Below are 23,906 nucleotides of genomic sequence, written 5' to 3' on the forward strand. Positions count from 1 at the left end.
ACATCACCAACCAACTTCCTGGTCCCCGGTTTGCGCAACTCTGTTATTAGATGGCTCTGATCGCCCTACCTAGTGTGCGCCCTACGCAGTAGAAAGGAGGAGATGCCATGGCCCCTTGGTCTAATAATTTCATTGGACAGGGCGCACGGCATGGATTGGTCCGCTCGCAAGGACTCGCCTCCAATGGCACGTCACTTGGAGCACGTATCAAGTAGCACGTAGCAACTGGATGTGTCCTGTCGTCCCGCCTCCCAGTATTTCTTCTCCCTTTTCAACGACGGAGCTTGGTTGTGAGTCCCCGGTACCGAGCGGAGAACAACAGAATTGACAGCCGTGACTCTAGTCAAGGGGAAGATGGAGCACAGAGATTCCGACTTTAATATATTATTAGCCACCGATTCATATAAGGTGAGTGGCGTGCACGCCGGTTTGGGGGAGTTTTCGCGGCAGACCGCCAGTGCCGCTTTGCATAAGAGGATTCATTGAATGAAAATGGTAAAAGGCAAGGTGCTTTCATCCTCCAAGGCCATCACGTTTATCTTGGTCGCTTCACACCAGTTCGGTAGGCCAAGTGGATGGCGGGGAGGAGGTTCTGAGCAGCAAATTGAAAGCATCATACCTATTTGGTCTCGCTGCGCTCATCTGTTTCTAGTGATAGTAATTGATCGTATTGGCTTTGCCCGTTTGCCGACCAGATAAGAATGAAGCGCATAGAACTACAGATTTCGCGTTGGTTATGAAATCTCCGAAAGAAGCGTCAATGGAATACAGCGACCATGTAATTATTTCCTGGTCTCGCCGTTCAGTTTATGAAAACATACTCTCAAAACAGTCAGTCAGAAAAGTAATCCACTACAGAAGCAATTCTAATGATACAATGATCACGTTAGGTGGCTAGTGAGCTAGCTAGCATGTAGCTCGGCGTAGAAATCAAAACTGAAAGCAATCCGCTAGTCTTATCAGGAAGTGAAATCGCTGAAATTATAGGAATATGTTGCGATCATGTCACAATAACATATGTTGGATTTTGAAACACTATCGTATCGTATCGTTTATTATGCACTGTTCCGATCAAAACCTCCTTGCCTCAAATTATCTGTGCTTTGTATTGGTATGAGCTATTGTGTCTATACGATTTTCCACCACGAATAAGAATCTTGTTGAGTCATTTGCAGGTGATAACATTGTTTTGGTTTCGTTTCCCAACATTCGTAAATGCCAGTCGCGTTATTTTGGATCCTCCTCGTGTGTTGCAAGAGCGCTGGCCGCCGGTGCAAGTGTGCACCTGCGAAAATGAAATGAGATGCAGTGAAACTCCAGTAGCTCCACTCTGGGATGACTTCGATGTTCATGACAGAGGATGGTTGTTGCATTCCCCTCCAAGAAATGTTTTGGGATGTGGGAGAGTTGGCTCTGTCCAAGGTTGCAAAAGGAAGACCTTGACTTGGTGATAGGCCTAGTGTGTTTGCAAAGTCTCTAAAAGTCACAGATCATCCTTCTCTGACAATTGCAAATTACTGCATTAATTGCACAACTTTAATAACAGCCATGCCTCTGCATATGTAAAAGGATGTTTCTTTCCAAATTAACCATGCATATTTGTTGGTTTCACTCTGAGATTAGTGGATCGAGGTCTTTTAAATGAAAGTGAAACAGTGACAGGTCAGCCAACCAAGACAGGTCAGCCATGCTTCTGAGGATGGCTTTGAGAAGAGAAAGTGACTGGAAGTTTGCCATGGACATTTTATGTTTTCTCGTCAGATGTCATTAAGCTGTTAGTGTGAAATCGATTCACAAGGTGTTGGTGTGTGTGTGTTCTTAGCTGTTTATTTAATTCATGTGATTTTCTGGAAGATCGAATTCATATCCCTCCCCCTTCTTCTGCAGTGGTGAACTTGTGAGCTTAGTTTTATCTGGGACTTGCAACTTTGTTTACCTTCAGTTTTAAAGGAGAATATGCTCGACCTGGCCAAGTGAAAAGACAGTCCAAAAGGTCATTGCAATTGTAGAAGGGTTGTGACCTTTCCTGCTGGGATTCCTTGATTTGAGAGATTGGCACAAAGGAAGAGACTCTGAGAGACTGATCGTGGTTAGGCCACATAATCGATTGAGTATTAGACAACAACCTTTGAAGAAATAGAAAGGAAAAGGAAGTTTCAGAGATATAGAGTGGTTGGACTGGATTGTCGTGTGGTTAAAGGTTTGAGGGTTTGACAGTGCATGATGAATCTCACTTGGAGGGTATGGCAGGTTTGAATGAGTGCTCTTATGTGCTTTGCATGTAACTATACATGTAGTAACTGATGAGAAAGGGCTGACCCATGACTTTTTTTGTGGGTTTTATGCTTTGCTTGCGGTTACCATTTGGACTGCTGCCAACTTCATTCACATTCACATTCATTCACAACAACACACACACACACACACACACATGCACGCATGCGCACACACGCATGCAGGATCACGCTCACAGCAATTGTTAAAATCGGATTGTTCCCTCATTGTTGTATATACTACTGATTCTGATTAATTTGGTTGTTCTTTCATTCACCCATTCAGTCAGTGTTTTTCCACTTTCTCTCTCCCTTCTCACCTCCCTCTCCTCTGGTCACAGCCATGCTGTCAATATGCTGGACCCTCTTGTCTCGCTATGCGAATGCAACATATGCCAGGCGACCATACTACCGGTACTGCTCAGCATGCTCCGCCATTCTGTGGCATTGCAATATGGAATCCCCTGCTCAAAGCCAAAGAGCTCAGAGTTGGGCGAATTAAAAAACAAAAAAAGGGATCACAACAAGTGTCCTAAGTCACAAGTATCTGATGGTTTACCATGTGACCTCAGACTGGACAGCTTTTTTTTTTTTTTTGCCAGGTCGAATGGTATGGCCCACTCTTGCTCGCCGAACCCGTGCCAGGTCAAGTGTGAGGAAGTCTATGTGTGTACATGTCTCTGTGCGTGTGTGTTTGTGTATGTATGTGTGTGTGTGTGTATGTGTGATGTGTGTACACACAAGTGTGTGTGTGTGTGTGTGTGTGTGTGTGTGTGTGAGAGAGAGAGTCTTAGGGTCTCTCCCGTGTCCTCAGGCGCCACCCCTGCTTTGCCTTTCACTACTTCCTGTTTCCTTCCTGGCTGACGTGCCGTGTACATGGACATGCCCTCTGTCAGCAGCTGCTGAGCCCATGGGAAGGTTCATCTGTTGCTCTGGGTGGGGTGGGGAATGGGGAGGGGGGGTAGATAGCGGATACTAATGATACGGGAAAGGAGAGACCCACTGACTATTAAAGAAAAGAGGAGAGACGGTGGAAAATGGTAGCTAGTCGATCCCATTGTGAGGTCTACTGACCGAGAGCCTCTGCAAGTTTTGAGAGAGCTTGAACAAAGTAACATGGGTTGTGCTCAGAGATGCATACACTCTCGTGGTGGCGAGGAGAGGGAACTGAGGAGAAGTGAGAGAAGAGATGGGGGCGCATGATCGCTCTCTATATGGTCGATTTTGTGTGGTTTCTTGACAGAGAGTTGGTAAGGATTGGCACAGAGAATTTGAGCAAAAGATCCCAATATTCAAAACACTCTGTTCAGAGAGTCACAAGGGAGGGAAATTTCTGTGAAGTGAAAGCCCACACAGTAAAAAATACAGTGCTAATTGAACTCTTAGGGAGTACTCTAGGACCAAATTCATTCTGGAAGCAGTTAAATTAACTCTCTAAGTGTTGAATTAACACTGTGTGTTTACTGTGCACCTGGGAAACTCCAACTCCCATTGTCATTGTGACAAAGCACGCCACAGGCAGCACACAGTGCTCACTGCACACAACGGGATTGCATTTATGCCTTACCCCGCGCAATGGGGCAGTCCTAAATGACACTCCAAGGGAGCAGTGCGCCGGGACGGCACCATGCTTGGTCAGTCAAAGAGGAGGTTGGGGGAGCGCACTGGTTAATACCCAGAAATCCAAGTGAATTCAGATTTTGTGACCATATTTCCTGCAAGTGAATTAGTACCCTTGATTGGTGCTCCGCGGGAAACATTGGGAACATCTTTTCAGGGGACCTTATGCTAGAATGTGGTAACTGTAGGTAGTCAATCTCACTGCGAGGTTCATTGATCAAGTGGATCCGCAAGGAGCGAGAAAGTGTGAGCAGAAGATCTTTGGATTTTACAACCCTGGCATAGAACTGTAACATCAGACTGTTATAAAATATTCCCCGACTTAGTGGGGCTTTCCACAAGTCCTTGTGTTAAGTACCTTGAAAGTGGAATTGGAAAAGGCGATGCCCCTTAAGTGTGGCGTCAGTATGCCTGGAAAAAAAGGGGGTGCCATTATGGTTCATGCTGCAATGAGTAGAGGTGCCCTGCTGAGATTTGAACCCAGACCCTCTGCAGTACCATACATTTTGGAGCTCTGACCACTTGCCTACACCAAAGAGCCAGGCTCCTTTGCGTGGCGGTGCATACCTACAATCCTAACGATGGCCGCTCCATCACAATTAGGATCCCAGTGATGTAGTGTTGGAAAAAGGAGACTGGTTCTAATGTCAAACCAAGGCACATCACATCACTACTCTGCGTGTGATTGTACAACGTTCCTCACCAGTCACTTCTCTTTTCTGAGTCTCTTAGCACAGTAAGGTGACCTCAACACACACACACATACACACACACACAGACACACACACACACACACACACACACACACACACACACACACACACACACACACACTGTGTTGTTCTGTGCCCTTTGTGTGACATTGGCACTGTCTAAGGTGCTCCATGCTTTTTTTCATTTTTTCCCCCACTATAGTTACACATGCTCAGTGTTGTGTGAATGATAAATTTAGATCCGATCTGCCTAGGTGTCCTTGGAGCGCTGTGCGGACTTGGAGGGTCACTTGGCCATTCCATTGCTTAGGCTATCACTTCTGGTTCTTCCGTGCTGCTTGCTTTTAGCAGGAAGGGGATTTCTTTTTTTGCCTCGCTTACGTATTTTGGCCTTTTGACTGTAGTTGTTGAATATTGTGAAATGCTGTTTTTGTGACAGGGTCATTGACGTTTTTAGAAGGAGACGTCAGGGTGGCGCAAGTTAACCTGATGTCGCTATTGTGTGAAGTCGGTACATTAATTAATCGTACCGCACGTTTCATATACCGGTACATGAAATTAATCTTTTTTTATACAAAACATAACAATTTCATCCATACATTAGGGAGATTAGCTGCACCAGCTGATTGGCCCGACGACATTTACAGGGATTTCGGTATCCGACTAGGCCTATTGCACTTCTACTTTCATGTTTGCTGGTGGATTGTAGAGAGAGACAAGCCTGAGCAAGTGCCTTGTAGATATCCTCAATTTAAAAAAAAAAGAAAATGAAAGAAAGCTCACTTTTGTTATGGCCAGATGTGGTAGACAAGGTTTCCGTATCTCAACAAAGGAGTTCAAGGTCTTGCCTGTCGTTTTCTAACGCACAGTGAACATTAATCTATCTTAGTCTGTCTTATAACTGTGTAATAGCCTACTGCTGAGATAATATTTTGCCATCAAGACGGGAAGAATCTTTTTGTTTTTGGTTGTTTTGCTTAAATCATATGAAAAAAAGATACGTTAATAGACCCTGTGTGTGTAAGAAAATAAGAAATATTTCCCCTGGGATTACAGTACACAATCACACACTCCACAAAGCTGTACATCTACTGTGGTGGGATGGACTAAGCAGTGTATAATATTATTTTGCGCATCCACGACTGAGGACAGTGTTAGGTGACTACACTATGCAGGGGTGATAGCAGTCCGGCGCCGCGCCGGAAATCCGGCGTAGCGTGGCTGTACAAAAAAATAAAATAATAATTTCCCCAAAATTAATAAAATAATAAACTATCGCGTAGGCCTTCATTAATGTATGGTGAAAATAAATGAGCGCGCAACAGCCTGTTGTAAGAGACGCGAAAGGAACCCAAATGAGCAGCAGCCCATAATTGTATCATCCCGACATCTTACTGAAAAATGTATCAATTTGTTACGTCTTGCTCTTGAGTCACTCACCACATCACTGGCGGCAGTCTTCTAGTTCTAGTGAAAGGAGAAGTAGATTGGCTGTCAGTATGCACAGTAAAGAGAGTTCTAGGCCCCTACTGGTTACCCTTCTCAGATATTTTCACTGTCGACGGAGGCAAATCCAAAAATGGCATCTCGTTATACTGAAGAAACGGAAGAAAGTACTGTAGGCCAAGTCTAGACCATTTGGATTCCGATAAAAAAATAGCAACTATTGTTAGCACAAATCCACATGGCTTGCTAGTTGTGATGGGTGTGTTGAACCGTGTGGATGTCAGTGGAATACTAGTGAAATTCTGTGATCAAGAAAACGTTTGAAGGTAAGGCCATTTAGTTATTAATTTGCCCACTGTGGCATGTTGGCTTGGGCCCGAATGATTTTGCCTTGCGCAGGTTACTCCAAAAACCTGACCATAAACGGCTTATTGATGCGCATAAACGGGCTCAGTGAGAGTATATGTTTGAAATAGGTTCGTCTATTTTCCTCATTTATGTACGCTAAATGACACTGCACAATGTTGACAAACTTTGATGGAGATGGACGTTCTTTCAAAAAAAAGTCTGTATGCTCAAAACGGTAGGCTATGCTATGCCCGTCATGATACTTTTTTTTCTAGGTGTAGTGCGTAAATGTGGTCTGCATTGGAATAGCGGCTACCATTGCGACATGTCCAAATGACAATGGAATGCTTGGATCGCTAATGTTTGGCAAGCCTAGTTAGCCTACACCCCTTAGGCTAGTGTGAGCTGAGTTCGTGGATTTTGGTCTACTGTTGATTGAGGGATGGTGTTTTGCGTCATTCCTGACAAACCACGTGTCAAACTGATTTCAGGGAGATGTTTATATTAGTTATGCTGACTAAACCAACGCGCTCTGTGAAAACCCCCAAACAGCCTCGCACAGGTTCACACAGCCTTTCTCTCTCGCGCGCTCCCTGTCGTAGCCCTTCTGCGTAATCGAATCCAGTTATTCCACGCACGATGCACAGGTTGCACAGGTTGCGTCTGCACGCTCTGGGCTACTTAATCCCTACTCTCGGGCAGGGGGCAATTATCAATATCAGACTCTCATGAACTTCAAATACTTGGCTTGCGTTCATGTGGCCACCACGGTGTCACCTAGACATGCAGTGAATGTTCATCTTATCTTCACGCCCTGTGCTATTTTCATGTAGCTTAATTCGGTCCTGTCTTTGTTTTTGTTGCTTTCTGTTATCTTTTCAACTCGTACATTGTAATGGGCGTGTGTACACGCGAGTGATTTTCATGTATTTTAATTGACTACAACCCAATGCGAAAGTCGCGCAGTAGTCACACAGGCTATATATACTGTCCTGTCCGTAATAACCACTGGTTCTGTCATCCGTGGAGTCGAAATATGCGATGTGAACGTGGGCCCTGCATGTAGCCAATCATGCGCTTGTGCCCTAAATATCATGTACCGGTAATTAAAGGGCGTTTCCCTACAACGGAAAGGCAGGAAACAATCTGTGGTTATAGGTAGACCATGGGGCCACGAGTAGGCTATCTAAACGTATGTCCAGTAGCCTATACAAGTTATATGAGCAATGTCCCAATGAAAATGAAACTTATCAGCTTGCAGCAAAATGTCATGTCATTTAAAAGTATTGCTCAATTAATTGGTAATCACCTCCTCTATTTTGGACAGAGTGTAGTTACTGTACTTTGGAGTAGTATTGCCTCCTACTGACCTGTCTTGGTATGGCTGCTACATATGTAGCTTTCAGTTAATTCAATGTGGTAAAATATGCACCATGTTTTCAGAAATGCATTCTGGTGTTGAAATGTTGCATTGGTTCAATACCCACCTCAATAACTTTAGTGCAACATCACAAGCCTAGAATGCATTTCTAACTGCATACGTTGGTATTCGTTTTTACAGCTAGAATTGAACGTGGTGGTCAGTTTCTTTCAGCCAAGTGCTGTAGCCTACCAACAGGGAAATGATCTGTGTTTTCGTGAATAACACTATAGAAATAATGCAAAAATGAAAACATTATCTTAAATGTTTGAATAATGTGTTTGAATAATAATAAGGCCTACATTACGTCTCATATGCAGTATGTCCCGTCGTCCCCCGGCCCCCCCTCCCCGACCAGGAAAAAAGTTCAGGCTCAGGATTTTTTTTCACTATCACCCCTGACTATGGAAGTGCTACAGTGTTTCTTCTTTATCCTCTGGGGATTTGTGGACAGGCCTTGCTTACATAGTATTTGATATGTTAGCATGCCATGCTTTTTTCCACTTTTAATGAACTGGCTCTATGTCCCCCTCCCCCAAATGAGTACTGTGTTGCTTTCAAAATGCAAAAAAAAAAATCTATGCTGAATGTGTGCAACCCATTAAACTTGTTACTATTATTAAACGTTGCCTTGGGGTTTGACACCCAATTTATTTACTTGAGGAAGTTTAGCTTTGATTTCAAGCCTGACTGACTTCATTGTACGTATTCAATGCTTACGTAATTCACAAACCATGCTTCAAACATGTTTTTAATTACATTTTATTTGTGTAGCGCATTACATGAACCTAGACAGCTAGATGTGCGATGTGCTCGGGCAAGTCCAAAAGCCTATTTGGCAAGACGAGACAAATCCTTGTCCAACTAATAGTGAGTCCAAGACAAGTCCAAGTCCATAGAGAAATGGAATTGAGTCCGTACTTGAGTACTACTCAGCCCTGCTGAGTATTACTAATATATTTTTTTTCCTGAGACCTTGTTGGTTCACCTGACCCATATCAAGGAAGTAACTGAGGCCCATTCCATTAAATGCAGTGGTGTCACTCATTTTGGTTCAGGGGCCACATTACCTGCCCCTAAACTGGGTGCATTTAGTATTACTGGCTTGCATATCCAAGCTGTGTGATGTCGTGCCAAGGGGCACTTCCTGGTTCGCTCTATTCTCTGTGTCTTTTCTGTCGATGGCTAATGGAGGCTGAAAAAATTTCATTTTCACCCTCACAATGCGCATTGAATTCTGAATGAACTACTACATTTCAAAAAGTGATTGTATTGTGATAGGTGGTTTCAAATAAAGGCTTGAGGGCAACTCCATAGCGTACTGGGATGTAGTGCAGAAATCTTAGTACTGGAGCAATACTTTTTCTTTTTGAAATAATTTGGTCGAGTCTTTTAAATTAAATGAGAAAAGGGAAAACCTATCATGATTATTTATGAGGGTTTATGTTTGGGTTTATGTGTGGAGTGCGTTCATGTGCATGCAATAGCATGCCAAGAGGTCGAAACCCAATCCTAATACCAGATGTTCCAAAAACTGACGAGTCATGGTGTGTAGGCTGAAGTGTACTCAGTGCAAGTGAATCTGTGCTATCGCCTGTACAGCAACACCAAAAAAACTCAATGTCACCATGCCTCAGCACTTGATTCCTTGAAGGTTGGTAATCTCAGATAGACGGTATGGGCCTCAATGACTAACATGTGCTCTTCTTCTTTTTCTTTTTTTTTTTTTACAACTCTTTTCAGGTCACACATTACAAGCAGTATCCTCCGAACACTAGCAAAGTGTACTCCTACTTCGAGTGTCGTGAGAAGAAGACTGAACCCAGCAAGGCCAGGAAAGTCAAGTATGAGAAGACGGTGTTCTACGGCCTGCAGTACATTCTCCACAAATACTTAAAAGGTACAGTATGAAACCGGAGCAATCACGTTGCGCCCCATAAGACCTCACATTTGTGTCAATTTCGTGCCCCAAATTGTTCCCTATTAGCCGCGAGCGTACAGTGAGGCTTCTGTTTTTAAGCAGGGTGTACCAGGGTGTATGTTAAGTTGAGCTAGCAAGCTTTGGTGTACTCCTCAGGACCGCTGGCAGCTTTGGCAGGGCCCAGGACAAAGTCATCTGAAAGGGGGGCCCCCATCCAATACATACAATGTTGTGAGGACTCAATTATGGGGCCCCTCTCTCCCCTGGGCCTGGGAGAACTGCCCCGTTTGTCCCGCCCACCTAACAGCTTGTCTGCTAGCTGTCGTTCCCTTGCCAGAAGTCAAATGAAGCTCATGTGATGTAAGCGAAGTGTCAAACACCAATGAGGGTTTTTTCCCTAAAGGCACAGACCCCTCCACCTCCACCCCCCGCAGATGCACTCTAAAAAAGGTCTCTTCGTCACTTCTCCTGGCCATCTCTCCCTCTCCTCTCAGCATTCCCAGTTCTGCATATACGATGTAGCCACAGACAGACAAAGACCCACCCACACACACACACACACACACACACACACACACGCACACACACACCCGTACACCCGTACATTTCATGCACACCTATGCGCACCCATGCCCATACACAAAGGCACACCCCCCTATATAATCACGACAGGATTTCACGGTTGAGGGGGAGGTCGGACGGTGACGCTGGTGCTGAGGGTGCCTGTGAAAGTTTTGCTGTGGGACGCTCAGAAACAAAAGATACATCTGCTGCTGCCTGGCCTCGCGAGTCGCGACTATCTCAGACTTGGCCTCAGACTCAGCTATAGCTTCAGCCTGTTGGTCGCCAGGGAGCTCAGCCTTGCTGGAGGCTCCCCTGACATACAGCCATGGCGCTCCAGGAGGGACTAGTCAGTGAAGTAATTATTAGAGTTTTAATAATTAATAACGTTTTTATAGCATTTTGGTTTAAACCGAGAGCATTTCACAGTGTAAGGGACACAGTTAATCACATTTGGAGAGATGTTATATTATTATAATGCAGTAAATAGTGGTAGGTTTTAAAAGTTGAAAAGTTACACCAATAACTGGGACCTTCAGATGCATCAGTGCCGACAAACATAGACAAGGAAAGGTGAGAACATCACATACACCAGTGGTACACCTCAGGAGGTACGTGGAAAAATTAAATAATAAATGCACTCCGAGTGCAGATTTCCACTAAGGAAGCTGTTTGTTAGAACAAGTGACTATGTTAGCACCCTATCTTTTCCCCCCAATTCTTTCTATCACATTTCTATCACTTTCTATCACATTCCAGTTAAAAACTGGAATGTGATAACTCACTCTATCCTGCAATGGTGAAGATTTTTTTTTAAATGCTGGATCTGGATCACCACCAAAATTGAATCAGTTGTTCCTTTTGTTATTTTTATCAACTCTACAAAATTTCATAAAAATCATGATAACTTTTTGAGTTATAATGCCAACAAACAGACGTTTAAACAAACTGACTTGACCGAAAACATAACCTCCTTGGCGGAGGTAGCAAATATATGGAGTGTAGTCACATATTGATTGAATGAGGGGTGGACACGTCATATGACAAAGCGGATAGTGGATTTTCATTTCTTGCCATTACAAGAGCAATGTCTGAGAGAACATTCCCGCTTTCAAACCTGTGCGCGTGTGCGCCTGCGTGTGCGCGCGTGTGTGCGTGTGTTTGCCATTACATTACACTTTCACTTTTGTCCCAAAGCGACCCAGTTAATTGGGAAAAAACACAGGGGATGGGCTACAGTCTCTGGACAAATGTGGGCTTAGATGCTTTGAACTTCTGCCGTCCACACTGCAAAACATTTAGTAAAAGTGAAAATATGGGCCCTGCCGTGGCCATCCGGTAGGGCACTTGCCTGCCATGCGGCTGACCCGGGTTCGATTCCCGGCCTGGGTCCTTTGCAGACTCCCCATCTCTCTCCCCATTTGCTTCCTGTCTACCTCTCGTACTGTACTGTCCATAATGACAAAAGAAAAGACCAAAAAAATATCTAAAATTGAAAATATGACCAAGTGGGCAAATGTCTGAAAATAACTAGTTCAAAAGTAATAGTTATTAGGTGATTTTTACCTAAATTAAGATTTACTAGCTGATTTTACTTGAAACCAGAAAAATAACTTTCTAAGAATTTTTTTTGCAGAACATGACTGTTACGGGCACAATGCTGCAGGCGTTTTGCCTTTATTCAGATATGACGGTGAAGAGGGATTGGAAAGTACATCGTTGGCGAGATAGAGATATGGAAGAGTTTGGAAATAACGTAGGCTGGATTCGAACCTGGGACCCCATGTGTGTATGCATCATCTGGTATATTCGCAACATCAGCCTCTATGTGTAGAAAACAATATTTTCCCTGCTGTCAACCCAAGCAAAGGGGAGCTTTCTCCCTTTCAACATCACGATTGCAAATGAGAGAATGACTGCAAATGAGTAGAAATGTACCAATACGATACTGTTATCGGTATCATCCCCGCTACTTGCTCATTATACTCATATTCATACTCATCAATCACTTGCCGATACCAGGCACCGCTACTGCTATACACAAAACGACGCAACATCTCGTCACGTTCTGTTTACTTGAAAGCAGCATGGGTGGGGGGGAGTTCTGCCTCATGCATTCACTACCATTTACATCTACATGAAAATGGACAAGAAAACAAATGTCACAGGCGGACAAAAGGCTATATATTTATTTTTATTGTACGTTGGGGGTAAAAGACTCGGCAAGTACAGAAATTAATGTACTCATACTTGTATCGGTTTTCAAAAAAAGTGGTATTGTGAATCCCCTACAAATGAGATATTTGCTATGTTTACATGACACATTTAATACCGAATTAACTCACTTTAATTCTGAATAAAGCTTGATTCCGCTTTGAAACCGCATGTAAACACCTCCTTAATTTGGAATTGAATGAAAGATCAAAGTAAATTCGAGAGAACTATTTAATTCTGCATTATTAATTCGGAGTTAAAACCGCCATGTTAACGTAGCAATTGACTAAAAACGCTCATCCTCAATCACGTCAGGCCTCGTGTCAAAAGGCCAGAGGCCACAGAAAAGGACGGGAGAAGGTAGTTTGACTTGCCCTTTCATGTTGGAGGCTTTTGGAGATTGGGTTGGGTTGGTGGAAACTGGCCCAGAGTTGAGGCTGGGACGGCTGTGCCTTTAAGTGGAGGGGTTTTGAAGGCAGCGCATTGCACCCTGGTCCCAATGGGGACAAAGACTGGCTCTGTGTACGCTGGGAGAGTCTAGGCCTAATGCAATAACCCACAAGGGGATGGCACGCTCGCTCATTCACTCACTCGCTCAGTCACTAGCTCACTCAGACTGTGGTATGGTATTCCATTGCATACGACTGGCTCACTGTCTCGCTCACTTCCACTGCTGTTGTGTTGAGGCCTACCCTTCTACACACACACACACACACACACACACACACACACACACACACACCTGCTTTCCTGACAGTCTCTTTTACTCCATCTCTCACTTTTATTCATCCCTCCCTTTCGCTTTCTCTCCTGTACACTCCTGCCTACTCAGGATATTCTTTACAATAGTGTTTTTCTTTTTTAGGGGCCAAGCAGCGAAGCTGGCGAAGGCCCCTATAGAGTTAGTAGGTTTTCTTCATTGTTATTATTAGGGGCCAAGCAGCGAAGCTGGCGAAGGCCCCTATAGAGTTAGTAGGTTTTCTTCATTGTTATTATTATTATCTAGTCACCATTCTTCTCCGACTGTAAGTCTATGGCAGCCCATAGAACCGTAGGCAGGAAAATGCTGTAAATTGGCACACACATTTGAGGCAGCCTCAGCATTACCCACAGTGATTTATAGGTCCCCAGCCCCAACACTCTAGCGCCACCAGCAGGTCAAAGTTGCAGGTACATTTCTGCTTGTAACTTTTGAACCGCTGGGCCAATTTTCATAAACTTGGTATCCCTGGAATCCTTGGGCCAAGACGAATCCAACGCACCCTGTGACGTCATTTTCCGCCAGGATAGTTTTCCCGCCATTTTGAATTTTTTGAAATTCAATAAAAATGCTACTCCTCCCACAATTTTCGACCAATTCACCCAAAACTCGGTATATAGTATCTCTGGACTGAGCTACACATGGGGTCTTCAGGAATATTGGATATCTTTTATCGTTTAGCCGTGAGAGCCAATCAAAATTGTCGTAAACGTGGCAAAACAGGAAGTGAGGTCATATCTCAGCAACCGTTTGTCGAATTGGGCAGGGATTTTGTACACACATAGTAGTCCATCCCATGACCTACCACAAAAAAAATCAGATCCCCAGCTCAAACTCTGTAGCGCCACCAGCAGGTACATATTTTAGCTGCATTTTTGCCTGTAGCTTTTGAACCGTACTCCCAATTTTCAAAATATTGGTACAACAGGTCATCTTCACACTATGCTGCACCCAGGTATGGATTTTCGTAACGATTGAAAAAACTATCAGCTCACAGCAGCCATTCAAAATTGTGGAAAGAATGGAAGGATTTTTTCTCATCTCTCTGTCCCCTCTGCTCCCCTTGCGCACGTTCACTGACACCATTCTCGGCAGGGGGTCGGGACACACAAGAGACGAGAGCTTATGTGTGTGCGTAGTTCTGCTATTGCTTTAAAGTGTCAACCAAAGCCCCACTGCCCCAGCCCCTGCACCCCACCCCACCCCTCACACACACACAGACAGACAGAGGGAGAGGGAGGGGGGAGAGGGAGAGGTAGAGGGAGAGGGACAGAGAGGGAAGAAGGGAGGGAGGGAGGGAGTGGGAGGGGGGAGAGGAAAGAATTTTGAACACCTCTTGTCGTTTGCCGGTGACAGCCAATCAAAATTGTCATAAAGGTGGCAAAACAGGAAGTGAGGTCATATCTCAGCAACCGTTAGTCAATTTCTGTTAGGATTTTTTGCACACATTCTAGTCCATCCCACGACCTCCCCCAGACCCCAAGCTCTCTAGCGCCACCAACAGGTAACAGGAAGTGAGCTCATATCTCGGCAGCTCTTCAACAGATTCAAACTAAACTTGGTTTACGTGATCACACTCTCGTCCAAGGAATGCACACCAACATTGGCGAGATTTGGACCAAAGGGGGCGCTCCAGTTCCTTCTGTTGCCGTGGCGACTCTGGCAAGTTTACTGCTTGGCCCCGCATTGCTGCTTGCAGCTATATTTAGGGGCCAAGCAGCGAAGCTGGCGAAGGCCCCTATAGAGTTAGTAGGTTTTCTTCATTGTTATTATTATTATCTAGTCACCATTCTTCTCCGACTGTAAGTCTATGGCAGCCCATAGAACCGTAGGCAGGAAAATGCTGTAAATTGGCACACACATTTGAGGCAGCCTCAGCATTACCCACAGTGATTTATAGGTCCCCAGCCCCAACACTCTAGCGCCACCAGCAGGTCAAAGTTGCAAGTACATTTCTGCTTGTAACTTTTGAACCGCTGGGCCAATTTTCATAAACTTGGTATCCCTGGAATCCTTGGGCCAAGACGAATCCAACGCACCCTGTGACGTCATTTTCCGCCAGGATAGTTTTCCCGCCATTTTGAATTTTTTGAAATTCAATAAAAATGCTACTCCTCCCACAATTTTCGACCAATTCACCCAAAACTCGGTATATAGTATCTCTGGACTGAGCTACACATGGGGTCTTCAGGAATATTGGATATCTTTTATCGTTTAGCCGTGAGAGCCAATCAAAATTGTCGTAAACGTGGCAAAACAGGAAGTGAGGTCATATCTCAGCAACCGTTTGTCGAATTGGGCAGGGATTTTGTACACACATAGTAGTCCATCCCATGACCTACCACAAAAAAAAATCAGATCCCCAGCTCAAACTCTGTAGCGCCACCAGCAGGTACATATTTTAGCTGCATTTTTGCCTGTAGCTTTTGAACCGTACTCCCAATTTTCAAAATATTGGTACACAGGTCATCTTCACACTATGCTGCACCCAGGTATGGATTTTCGTAACGATTGAAAAAACTATCAGCTCACAGCAGCCATTCAAAATTGTGGAAAGAATGGAAGGATTTTTTCTCATCTCTCTGTCCCCTCTGCTCCCCTTGCGCACGTTCACTGACACCATTCTCGGCAGGGGGTCGGGACGAGACGAGAGCTTATGTGTGTGCGTAGTTCTGCTATTGCTTTATAGTGTCAACCAAAGCCCCACTGCCCCAGCCCCTGCACCCCCCCCCCTCAGACACACACAGACACAGGGAGGGGGAGAGGGAGAGGGACAGAGAGGGAAGAAGGGAGGGAGGGAGGGAGTGGGAGGGGGGAGAGGAAAGAATTTTGAACACCTCTTGTCGTTTGCCGGTGACAGCCAATCAAAATTGTCATAAAGGTGGCAAAACAGGAAGTGAGGTCATATCTCAGCAACCGTTAGTCAATTTCTGTTAGGATTTTTTGCACACATTCTAGTCCATCCCACGACCTCCCCCAGACCCCAAGCTCTCTAGCGCCACCAACAGGTAACAGGAAGTGAGCTCATATCTCGGCAGCTCTTCAACGGATTCAAACTAAACTTGGTTTACGTGATCACACTCTCGTCCAAGGAATGCACACCAACATTGGCGAGATTTGGACCAAAGGGGGCGCTCCAGTTCCTTCTGTTGCCGTGGCGACTCTGGCAAGTTTACTGCTTGGCCCCGCATTGCTGCTTGCAGCTATATTTATTATATAGTCACCATTCTTCTCCGACTGTAAGTCTATGGCAGCCCATAGAACCGTAGGTAGGAAAATGCTGTAAATTGGCACACACATTAGGGACAGTCTCAGCATTACCCACAGCGATTTATAGGTCCCCAGTCCCAACGCTCTAGCGCCACCAGCAGGTCAAAGTTGCAGGTACATTTCTGCTTGTAACTTTTGAACTGCTGGGCCAATTTTCATAAACTTGGTATCACTGGAATCCTTGGGCCAAGACAAATCCAACGCACCCTATGACGTTATTTTCCGCCAGGATAGTTTTTCCGCCATTTTGAATTTTGTGAAATTCAATAAAAATGCTACTACTCCCACAATTTTCGACCAATTCACCCGAAACTCGGTATATAGTATCTTGGGACTGAGCTACACATGGGGTCTCAAGGAATATTGGATATATTTTATCGTTTAGCCGTGACAGCCAATCAAAATTGTCGTAAAAGTGGCAAAACAGGAAGTGAGGTCATATCTCCGCAACCGTTTGTCAAACTAGGCTGGGTTTTTGTACACACATAGTAGTCCATCCCAGGACCTACCACAACAAAAATCATATCCCCAGCTCAAACTCTGTAGCGCCACCAGCAGGTCAAAATTTTAGCTACATTTTTGCCTGTAGCTTTTGAACTGTACTCCCAATTTTCAAAATATTGGTACACAGGTCATCCTCACACCATGTTGCAACCAGGTATGGATTTTCGTAACGATTGAAAAAACTATCAGCTCACAGCAGCCATTCAAAATTGTGGAAAGAATGGAGGGATTTTTTCTCATCTCTCTGTCTCCTCTGCTCCCCTTGCGCACGTTCACTGACACCATTCTCGGCAGGGGGTCAAGCCCCACTGCCCCAGCCCCTGCACCCCACCCCCCACCCCCTCCTCACACACACACAGACAGACAGAGGGAGAGGGAGAGGGAGAGGGAGAGGGAGAGGGAGAGGGAGAGGGAGAGGGACAGAGAGGGAAGAAGGGAGGGAGGGAGGGAGAGGGAGGGGGGGGAGGAAAGAATTTTGAACACCTCTTGTTGTTTGCCGGTGACAGCCAATCAAAATTGTCATAAAGGTGGCAAAACAGGAAGTGAGGTCATATCTCAGCAACCGTTAGTCAATTTCTGTTAGGATTTTTTGCACACATTCTAGTCCATCTCATGACCTCCCACAAAAAAATCCAGACCCCAAGCTCTCTAGCGCCACCAACAGGTAACAGGAAGTGAGCTCATATCTCGACAGCTCTTCAACGGATTCAAACTAAACTTGGTTTACGTGATCACACTCTCGTCCAAGGAATGCACACCAACATTGGCGAGATTTGGACCAAAGGGGGCGCTGCAGTTCCTTTTGGCAAGTTTACTGCTTGGCCCCGCATTGCTGCTTGCAGCTATATTTTTTCTTTTTTTTTCTTTTTTTTTTTCTGTGCTTTCTTTTTGTTGCCCAAGTGCATTTCCTCTCCTGGGCTTAGGCTTGGTCCCTTTTCTCTTTTCTCTTTTCTCTTTTTGTCTTCACACAACTGCACTTTTTTTTCAGTGCCGTTGTTCCTACACACACGCCCAGGCCCACGATTCTCATTCACCTCACCCCTTTTGTGTGTCTGTGGCTTGGCTCTGCTCTCTCAGGGAAGGTGGTGACTCCAGCGAAGATCCAGGAAGCCAAGGAGGTCTACAGGGAACACTTTCAGGATGACGTCTTCAACGAGAAGGGCTGGAACTACATCTTGGAGGTACAGAACAGTTAAGAAACAAGCATCAAGTCCGCAACACCTGGCTCTTGTTTCTTTGATCATAATTATGTGACGATTCGGGCACCATGGCCTTCATGAAGAGCAGGTGGCCCTGAAACGTCACATTGCAAATATGAGAGAAATTGGGAGCATGGTGTTGTGGACTTAATTTTTTGCTATTATTTGACTTTGCTAGTCCAGCACCCATTTTGAGATGGATGTGCGTGTTTGCTGTTAAACAAGGCACAGTACAGCTGCCAGCCTCCACCTTTACTGTTAGACCTAACCTGCACTTCCCGCAGACAGACAGTGCACATACACACACACACACACACACACACACACACACACACACACACACACACAATAGGAACTTGTGAAAACAACCACAAAGCCAACTTGCATAACTGTATGGACTTATGCACATACTCTAGGTACACTGCTTGTGATTAGGTCTTTTAAATGGACATGACTTAACAATGCCATGTGTGATTCATGTACAATATGGCATTGTTTGGAGGAACAAAAGTAAAAGGAGTCATGAAGCATGAAACACTGGCCAAAATTGGCCATTTGTTCCTCTTGAAGTGCATCAGCACAGGTGATCATACTTGGGTCAATGACGTATAAGGCCTTTGAGAGGTCAATTTTTAAAATACTTCAAATAATAATATATTTGCCAATTTTCTAAACATTTGGAATGTAGTCTACACATGCATGTGTGTGAAAACTTCAAATAATGATATTTTAGTGCTTTTACACTCAAATGAATAGGGCAACGACCTTAAAAAAGTCATTTGGGGCGACCGTGATTTATCCCAAAATTAATAGATTTCCTTAACATAACTTATATTTTAATAAGTATCAGTGATTAATTGAACTGTTTAAGAATGATATACTCATGTGTCCTTTCATTTATTGCAAATGATGTTAAATACATTTTATCGATAAGGGCAGTCTCCCCCTCATAAAGCAATTACATATTGTTTTTTACTCATACAATCCATAAAGATTATTTAAAATATATAGGTATAGTAACCACTTAATCATGTTATACCAATTAATTATATTTCATCCAAAATGGACAGACATGATTTTTTGAATTTCCTACAGAATTGAATATTGTCGGTCGCCCCACATGACAGGTGGTCGCCCCACATGATGAAAAACAGCAGGCAATTAAGAATTTTCAATGATTGTGATAGTTTAAACACATTTAATACATTTTATAAAGAATCAGCATATCCATTTTCGTTTCACACACAAACATTATAAAATTATCAGTTTCCTTACTATTACGGACAACTCCATTTTGAGTCAGAAGGTGAGGCAAGCGGAACAATACACTGCAAAGCATTACATGGAGCGAGAAGTAGATATCATATTAATATTTTCAATACTAATGCATTTAACACTTAGGTATAACATTGAACAGCATTCTCCTTTTTCATTTTTCCTTTTTCATTTCATTTCATTAATCACTGAAACATACAATGTTTGTCCTTTCATTACTATTTCACTTAACAGTTGATCCGCTGCCTGTAGCGAGCAGTCTTTTCTTTGCTTGTTATTGGGGCCATCTAGAAAAAAAGTTATATAGTTAAACATACACATAATTAAAAAATGAATTAAAAAATAGAATGAATGCTTAATATTCACACATTTATCTGATAAAAACACAATAATCAAAAAGAAGTAGGCCTAAGCTTAGTCATGTCTGAAGTAGGATAGAAATTATTGAAATTTAGAAAAGATATGTATTGAAATATAGAAAGCTATTTAAAGCAACTAAATGCATATAATACATGAAAACATTTGAATACAGAAACTACAAATACAGGATATGCGTTTTCTATTATTTAAGCAATTAGTGGTGGTCGCCCCACATGATGCTCGGTCGCCCCAGATGATGTTTTCAAGTATGATTAAATAAAACGGGCCAATGCTTAGCTATAGAACCCAAGCAAGCTACTTCTCATCACATATCACTGACAAATTTACATTTAAAATAAAGATTTGAGCATAAAACTAATTATTTACAGTTTTAGGTTGGTCGCCCCATAGTCATCTCTGAAGTAGGATGGAAATTATTGAAATTTTGAAAAAATACATGTTGAAATATAGAAAGTAATTTAAATAACTAAATGCCTATAATTAATTAAAACATTTGCATACAGAAACTACAAATAAAGGATATGTGTTTTCTATTATTTGAGCAATTAGTGGCGGTCGCCCCACATGATGCTCGGTCGCCCCAGATGATGTTTTCAAGTTTAATCAAATATAACGGGCCAATGCTAAGCTATAGAACCCAAGCTAGCTACTTTTCAGCACATATCACTGACAATTTTACATTAAAAATAAAGATTTGAGCATAAAACTCATTTTATACAGTTTTAGGTTGGTCGCCCCACATGACACCAAAACGTGACGTATACACTGCAGCAGTTTTAAAGTGGATTTATTTGTAAAGATGAGAGTGACCACTCACCTGCTAGCTGTCTCAGTAGGACCCTCACCATGAGGCTGGTTGATACAACATCCTCTTTGAGATGAGTGTGAAAAGTAAAGCGCTTTAATTGCATTTTCTTGATGGTCGCCCCAGATGATATTTCAGACAATGAACATATTCGGACAAGATTAGTTTGTTTATTAAAATTGAAATGTGTGTTCAAATGTTTCATAACTTTGTCTATAAATGAAACACAAGTTTAAAATTATGCCAAATAGGGTAAGGATTATATTTAGATTATTTTAATTTGATTTAAAACCAGTTATCCATACAGAAGTCTAGGCCGGACGGTCGCCCCACATGATGTTTTCACACTTCAGATGGCAGAAAATGGCCAATAGCAAACATGTTCTAAAAAATAAGAGTGGGCATGTGTGTAAGGGAGCTGTTAGACATACATGTTACAATTTTATTCATTTTAGTGGTTATTAATAGGTAAAAACTTCAGTCGGACAAAAAAATCAAGCGTCACGTCTTTGACCCACTTGCTTGCCTTGTATATATCAATGTGTGATCATTTTTTTTTCTTATTGCAATGAAGCAACAATGAAATAACAATGGAATTGCTTGAATAAAGGCCAGCTGGGCAAACGGAAGGATTTGGTCGCAAGCATGGTTTTCTAAACATTGTGCAACAGATTTGAGCAAGGTCGAATCAGGCCACATCCAGCACGAACTGTGTCACACTGAAATTCCTGGTTGTTGAAGTTTTCATGTTCAATCCACACAGACGTATTAAAAAATACCCACTTTCGCTTAAATCTACTGTACATCTTGAAACTTAAGCGAAAACCTCAGTAATATCCCATCATTTGAGCGTCTTTTTCCTCTGTGTTGGCTTTCGTTGTTGGCATGACTCTACCTTAGCAACATAGTCTGATGTCCCTCCTAACCACCATTTTCATTATATCCATTGCAGAAGTACCAAGGACACCTGCCCATCGAGATCAAGGCCGTGCCAGAGGGCAGCGTAATACCTCGCGGGAATGTCCTCTTCACTGTGGAAAGCACAGACCCAGAGTGTTACTGGCTCACCAACTGGGTTGAGGTGAGTTGTTTAGGCAGAGCTTTCTTTTCATTTCTTTTAAAAAATATATTTTTGGGGGGCATTTTTGCCTTTATTTTGATAGGACAGTATTAGAGGTGACAGGAAGAGAGAGAGAGAGAGAGAGAGAGAGAGATCGGCAAATGACCCGGGCGGGAATCGAACCCGGGTCAGCGGCGTAGTAACCCAGTACCTTACCGTTGGGCCACGGCAGGGCCAGGCTTAGCTTTCTTTATTAGTCTCCTCCAGGGAGAAATTTGTCTGGGAGATCACAAGCAGCAGCACAAATAAAAACATACACTTTGGTTTTCAAGCCGTTCAGAATGGTGCTGGTGTCCGCTCCATTACCAGTTATGTTCTGAACCAAACCACCACAGTGCTTATGTGCTTTTTTTAACTGTTCAAGTCTGTAATATTGGTGTTGCTTATATTTTGCCAGTCTCTCGCATATTGTAAGTGACTCCTTTTGTAAGTGGCAAAGATTTATATAAAGAGTATGGCATATCGCCACGTGAGCTAGCGAGAGCGGTTTGAGCTTTGTGTAGTAACGCTGACATCTTCCTTTTATTTCCGCAAGTGTTCTCCAAGGATTGTCGTCATAGTCAGTTGATTGACCCCTTGCCTTTTATCCAGCCGTGTTTATTTTCGTACCGTTTCAGCTCCCCTCATCTATTTCTGTCCTGCTATGTGTGACATTTTAGTTGCTGCAGATTTATATACGCATACGACGTTGCTTAGCGGACCTCTGTTATGATGTCATGATATTGCTCGTAAAGTGTGGCGTATAGAAAGCAATTAATGCATTCCTGTCTTCTACTCTTATTACCATACCATTACTATTACTATTACGCATTACTAGTATTTTCTATTACAATCTTCCATGTTCCCCATTTTCTGGCACTATGCCGAGTTTATACGAATTTGGCATTTCAACACTCTCCCCATGAATGTGCGTACACACACACACACACACACACACACACACACACACACACACACACACACACACACACACACACACACACACACACACACACACACACACACACACACACACCATCAGCATGACTAGGTAGATTTCTCACACGTGTTATCGGAGTGAGTGCACTCCTCCAAAGGTCTTCAGGACGGCTGGCACTAAGCGTTCATGCAGGGCAGGGAGGAAGGGAGGGAGGGAGGCATTTAGGCAGGCAAGCCCACATGTGTTGTCTGCCACAGCTGGTAAATATAGAACACTCATCTGCCCTTGGAACACATGAACGCCGCGTCACGGCAACAGCCCCTGGCCTTCTGCCATTATGCCCTTGAGAGAGGGGTGGGGAGGGGGGCACGCAGAGAGGGGGAAAAAAAAACAGCAGATGAATGGCAGGTCCCGCCAAGCCCTCTCTCTTTTCTTTCTTTTCCTCCCCTCCCCCTCGCCGTCTTTGGCCGTGACAATGAAACAGACCTTGTGTGTGTGTGTGTGTTGGTCCTGTGACAGGTGGGAGGGTGGCATTTTTTTTCTCTTTTTCTTTCCTTTTCTTTTTCGTTTCATTCCTTTTCTTATCTTTTCGTTCATTCTTTCTCCTGGAATGAAAGCCCCCCCCCTGGCCTGCGTGTGTGGGAGGGTTTTTGATTGTCCGCACTGCACTCAGTAAGCTTTGGCTCATGGGGAATGCGAGGTAGTCCTAGCAAGCCAGCCGACTGACTGGAGTCACATGAGGCCACAACATTATATTCTAATTGGCCGCAAGTTTTGGAACGTGTGACTGCCATCTGCACCAGAGAGGTCTGAAGTATCTGCTGGAAACACTGATGAAGTGGGACTCGAGAGAGGGAGGGAGAGGGGGAGAGAGAGAGAGAAATCACCAGAAACTGAGGGAGAGGAGCGTAGAGAGAGAGGGATAGATGAACGTAGCCAGAGAGGGAGAGAGGTTGCTAGAGACGGGGTACTACAGACACAGACAGAGCAAGAGTCTGACCTAGAGAAAAGGCAGAGAGACAGAGAGGGGGCAAGCAGAGGGAGAGGGTGCTTATTTTCCAGTGCCTACTAGAAATGCCCATTTTGTGTGATTGCTATGGACGGGGGCGCCAGTTGGCCAAACCACATCTCTGCCAGATAGCTACCTTGGCGCTGCC

At 43.8% G+C, this 23,906-nt stretch overlaps 1 protein-coding gene across 1 annotated transcript in view; it reads left to right on the forward strand.

Moving 5' to 3' along the window:
• The first annotated feature begins 244 nt into the window (after window positions 1-244).
• Window positions 245-23,906, forward strand: part of nampt1 (nicotinamide phosphoribosyltransferase 1) — a 41,317-nt gene continuing 17,655 nt past the window's right edge. Inside the window, exons 1-4 of the mRNA XM_063217100.1 lie at window positions 245-408; window positions 9,564-9,720; window positions 18,128-18,231; window positions 21,663-21,791. Coding sequence (XP_063073170.1) covers window positions 355-408; window positions 9,564-9,720; window positions 18,128-18,231; window positions 21,663-21,791 — 444 coding nt within the window. The 5' untranslated portion in view covers window positions 245-354. The remainder of the gene's footprint in view (window positions 409-9,563; window positions 9,721-18,127; window positions 18,232-21,662; window positions 21,792-23,906) is intronic.

This window comes from Engraulis encrasicolus, chromosome 15 (genome assembly GCF_034702125.1).
Source record: "Engraulis encrasicolus isolate BLACKSEA-1 chromosome 15, IST_EnEncr_1.0, whole genome shotgun sequence".
NCBI lineage: Eukaryota > Metazoa > Chordata > Actinopteri > Clupeiformes > Engraulidae > Engraulis > Engraulis encrasicolus.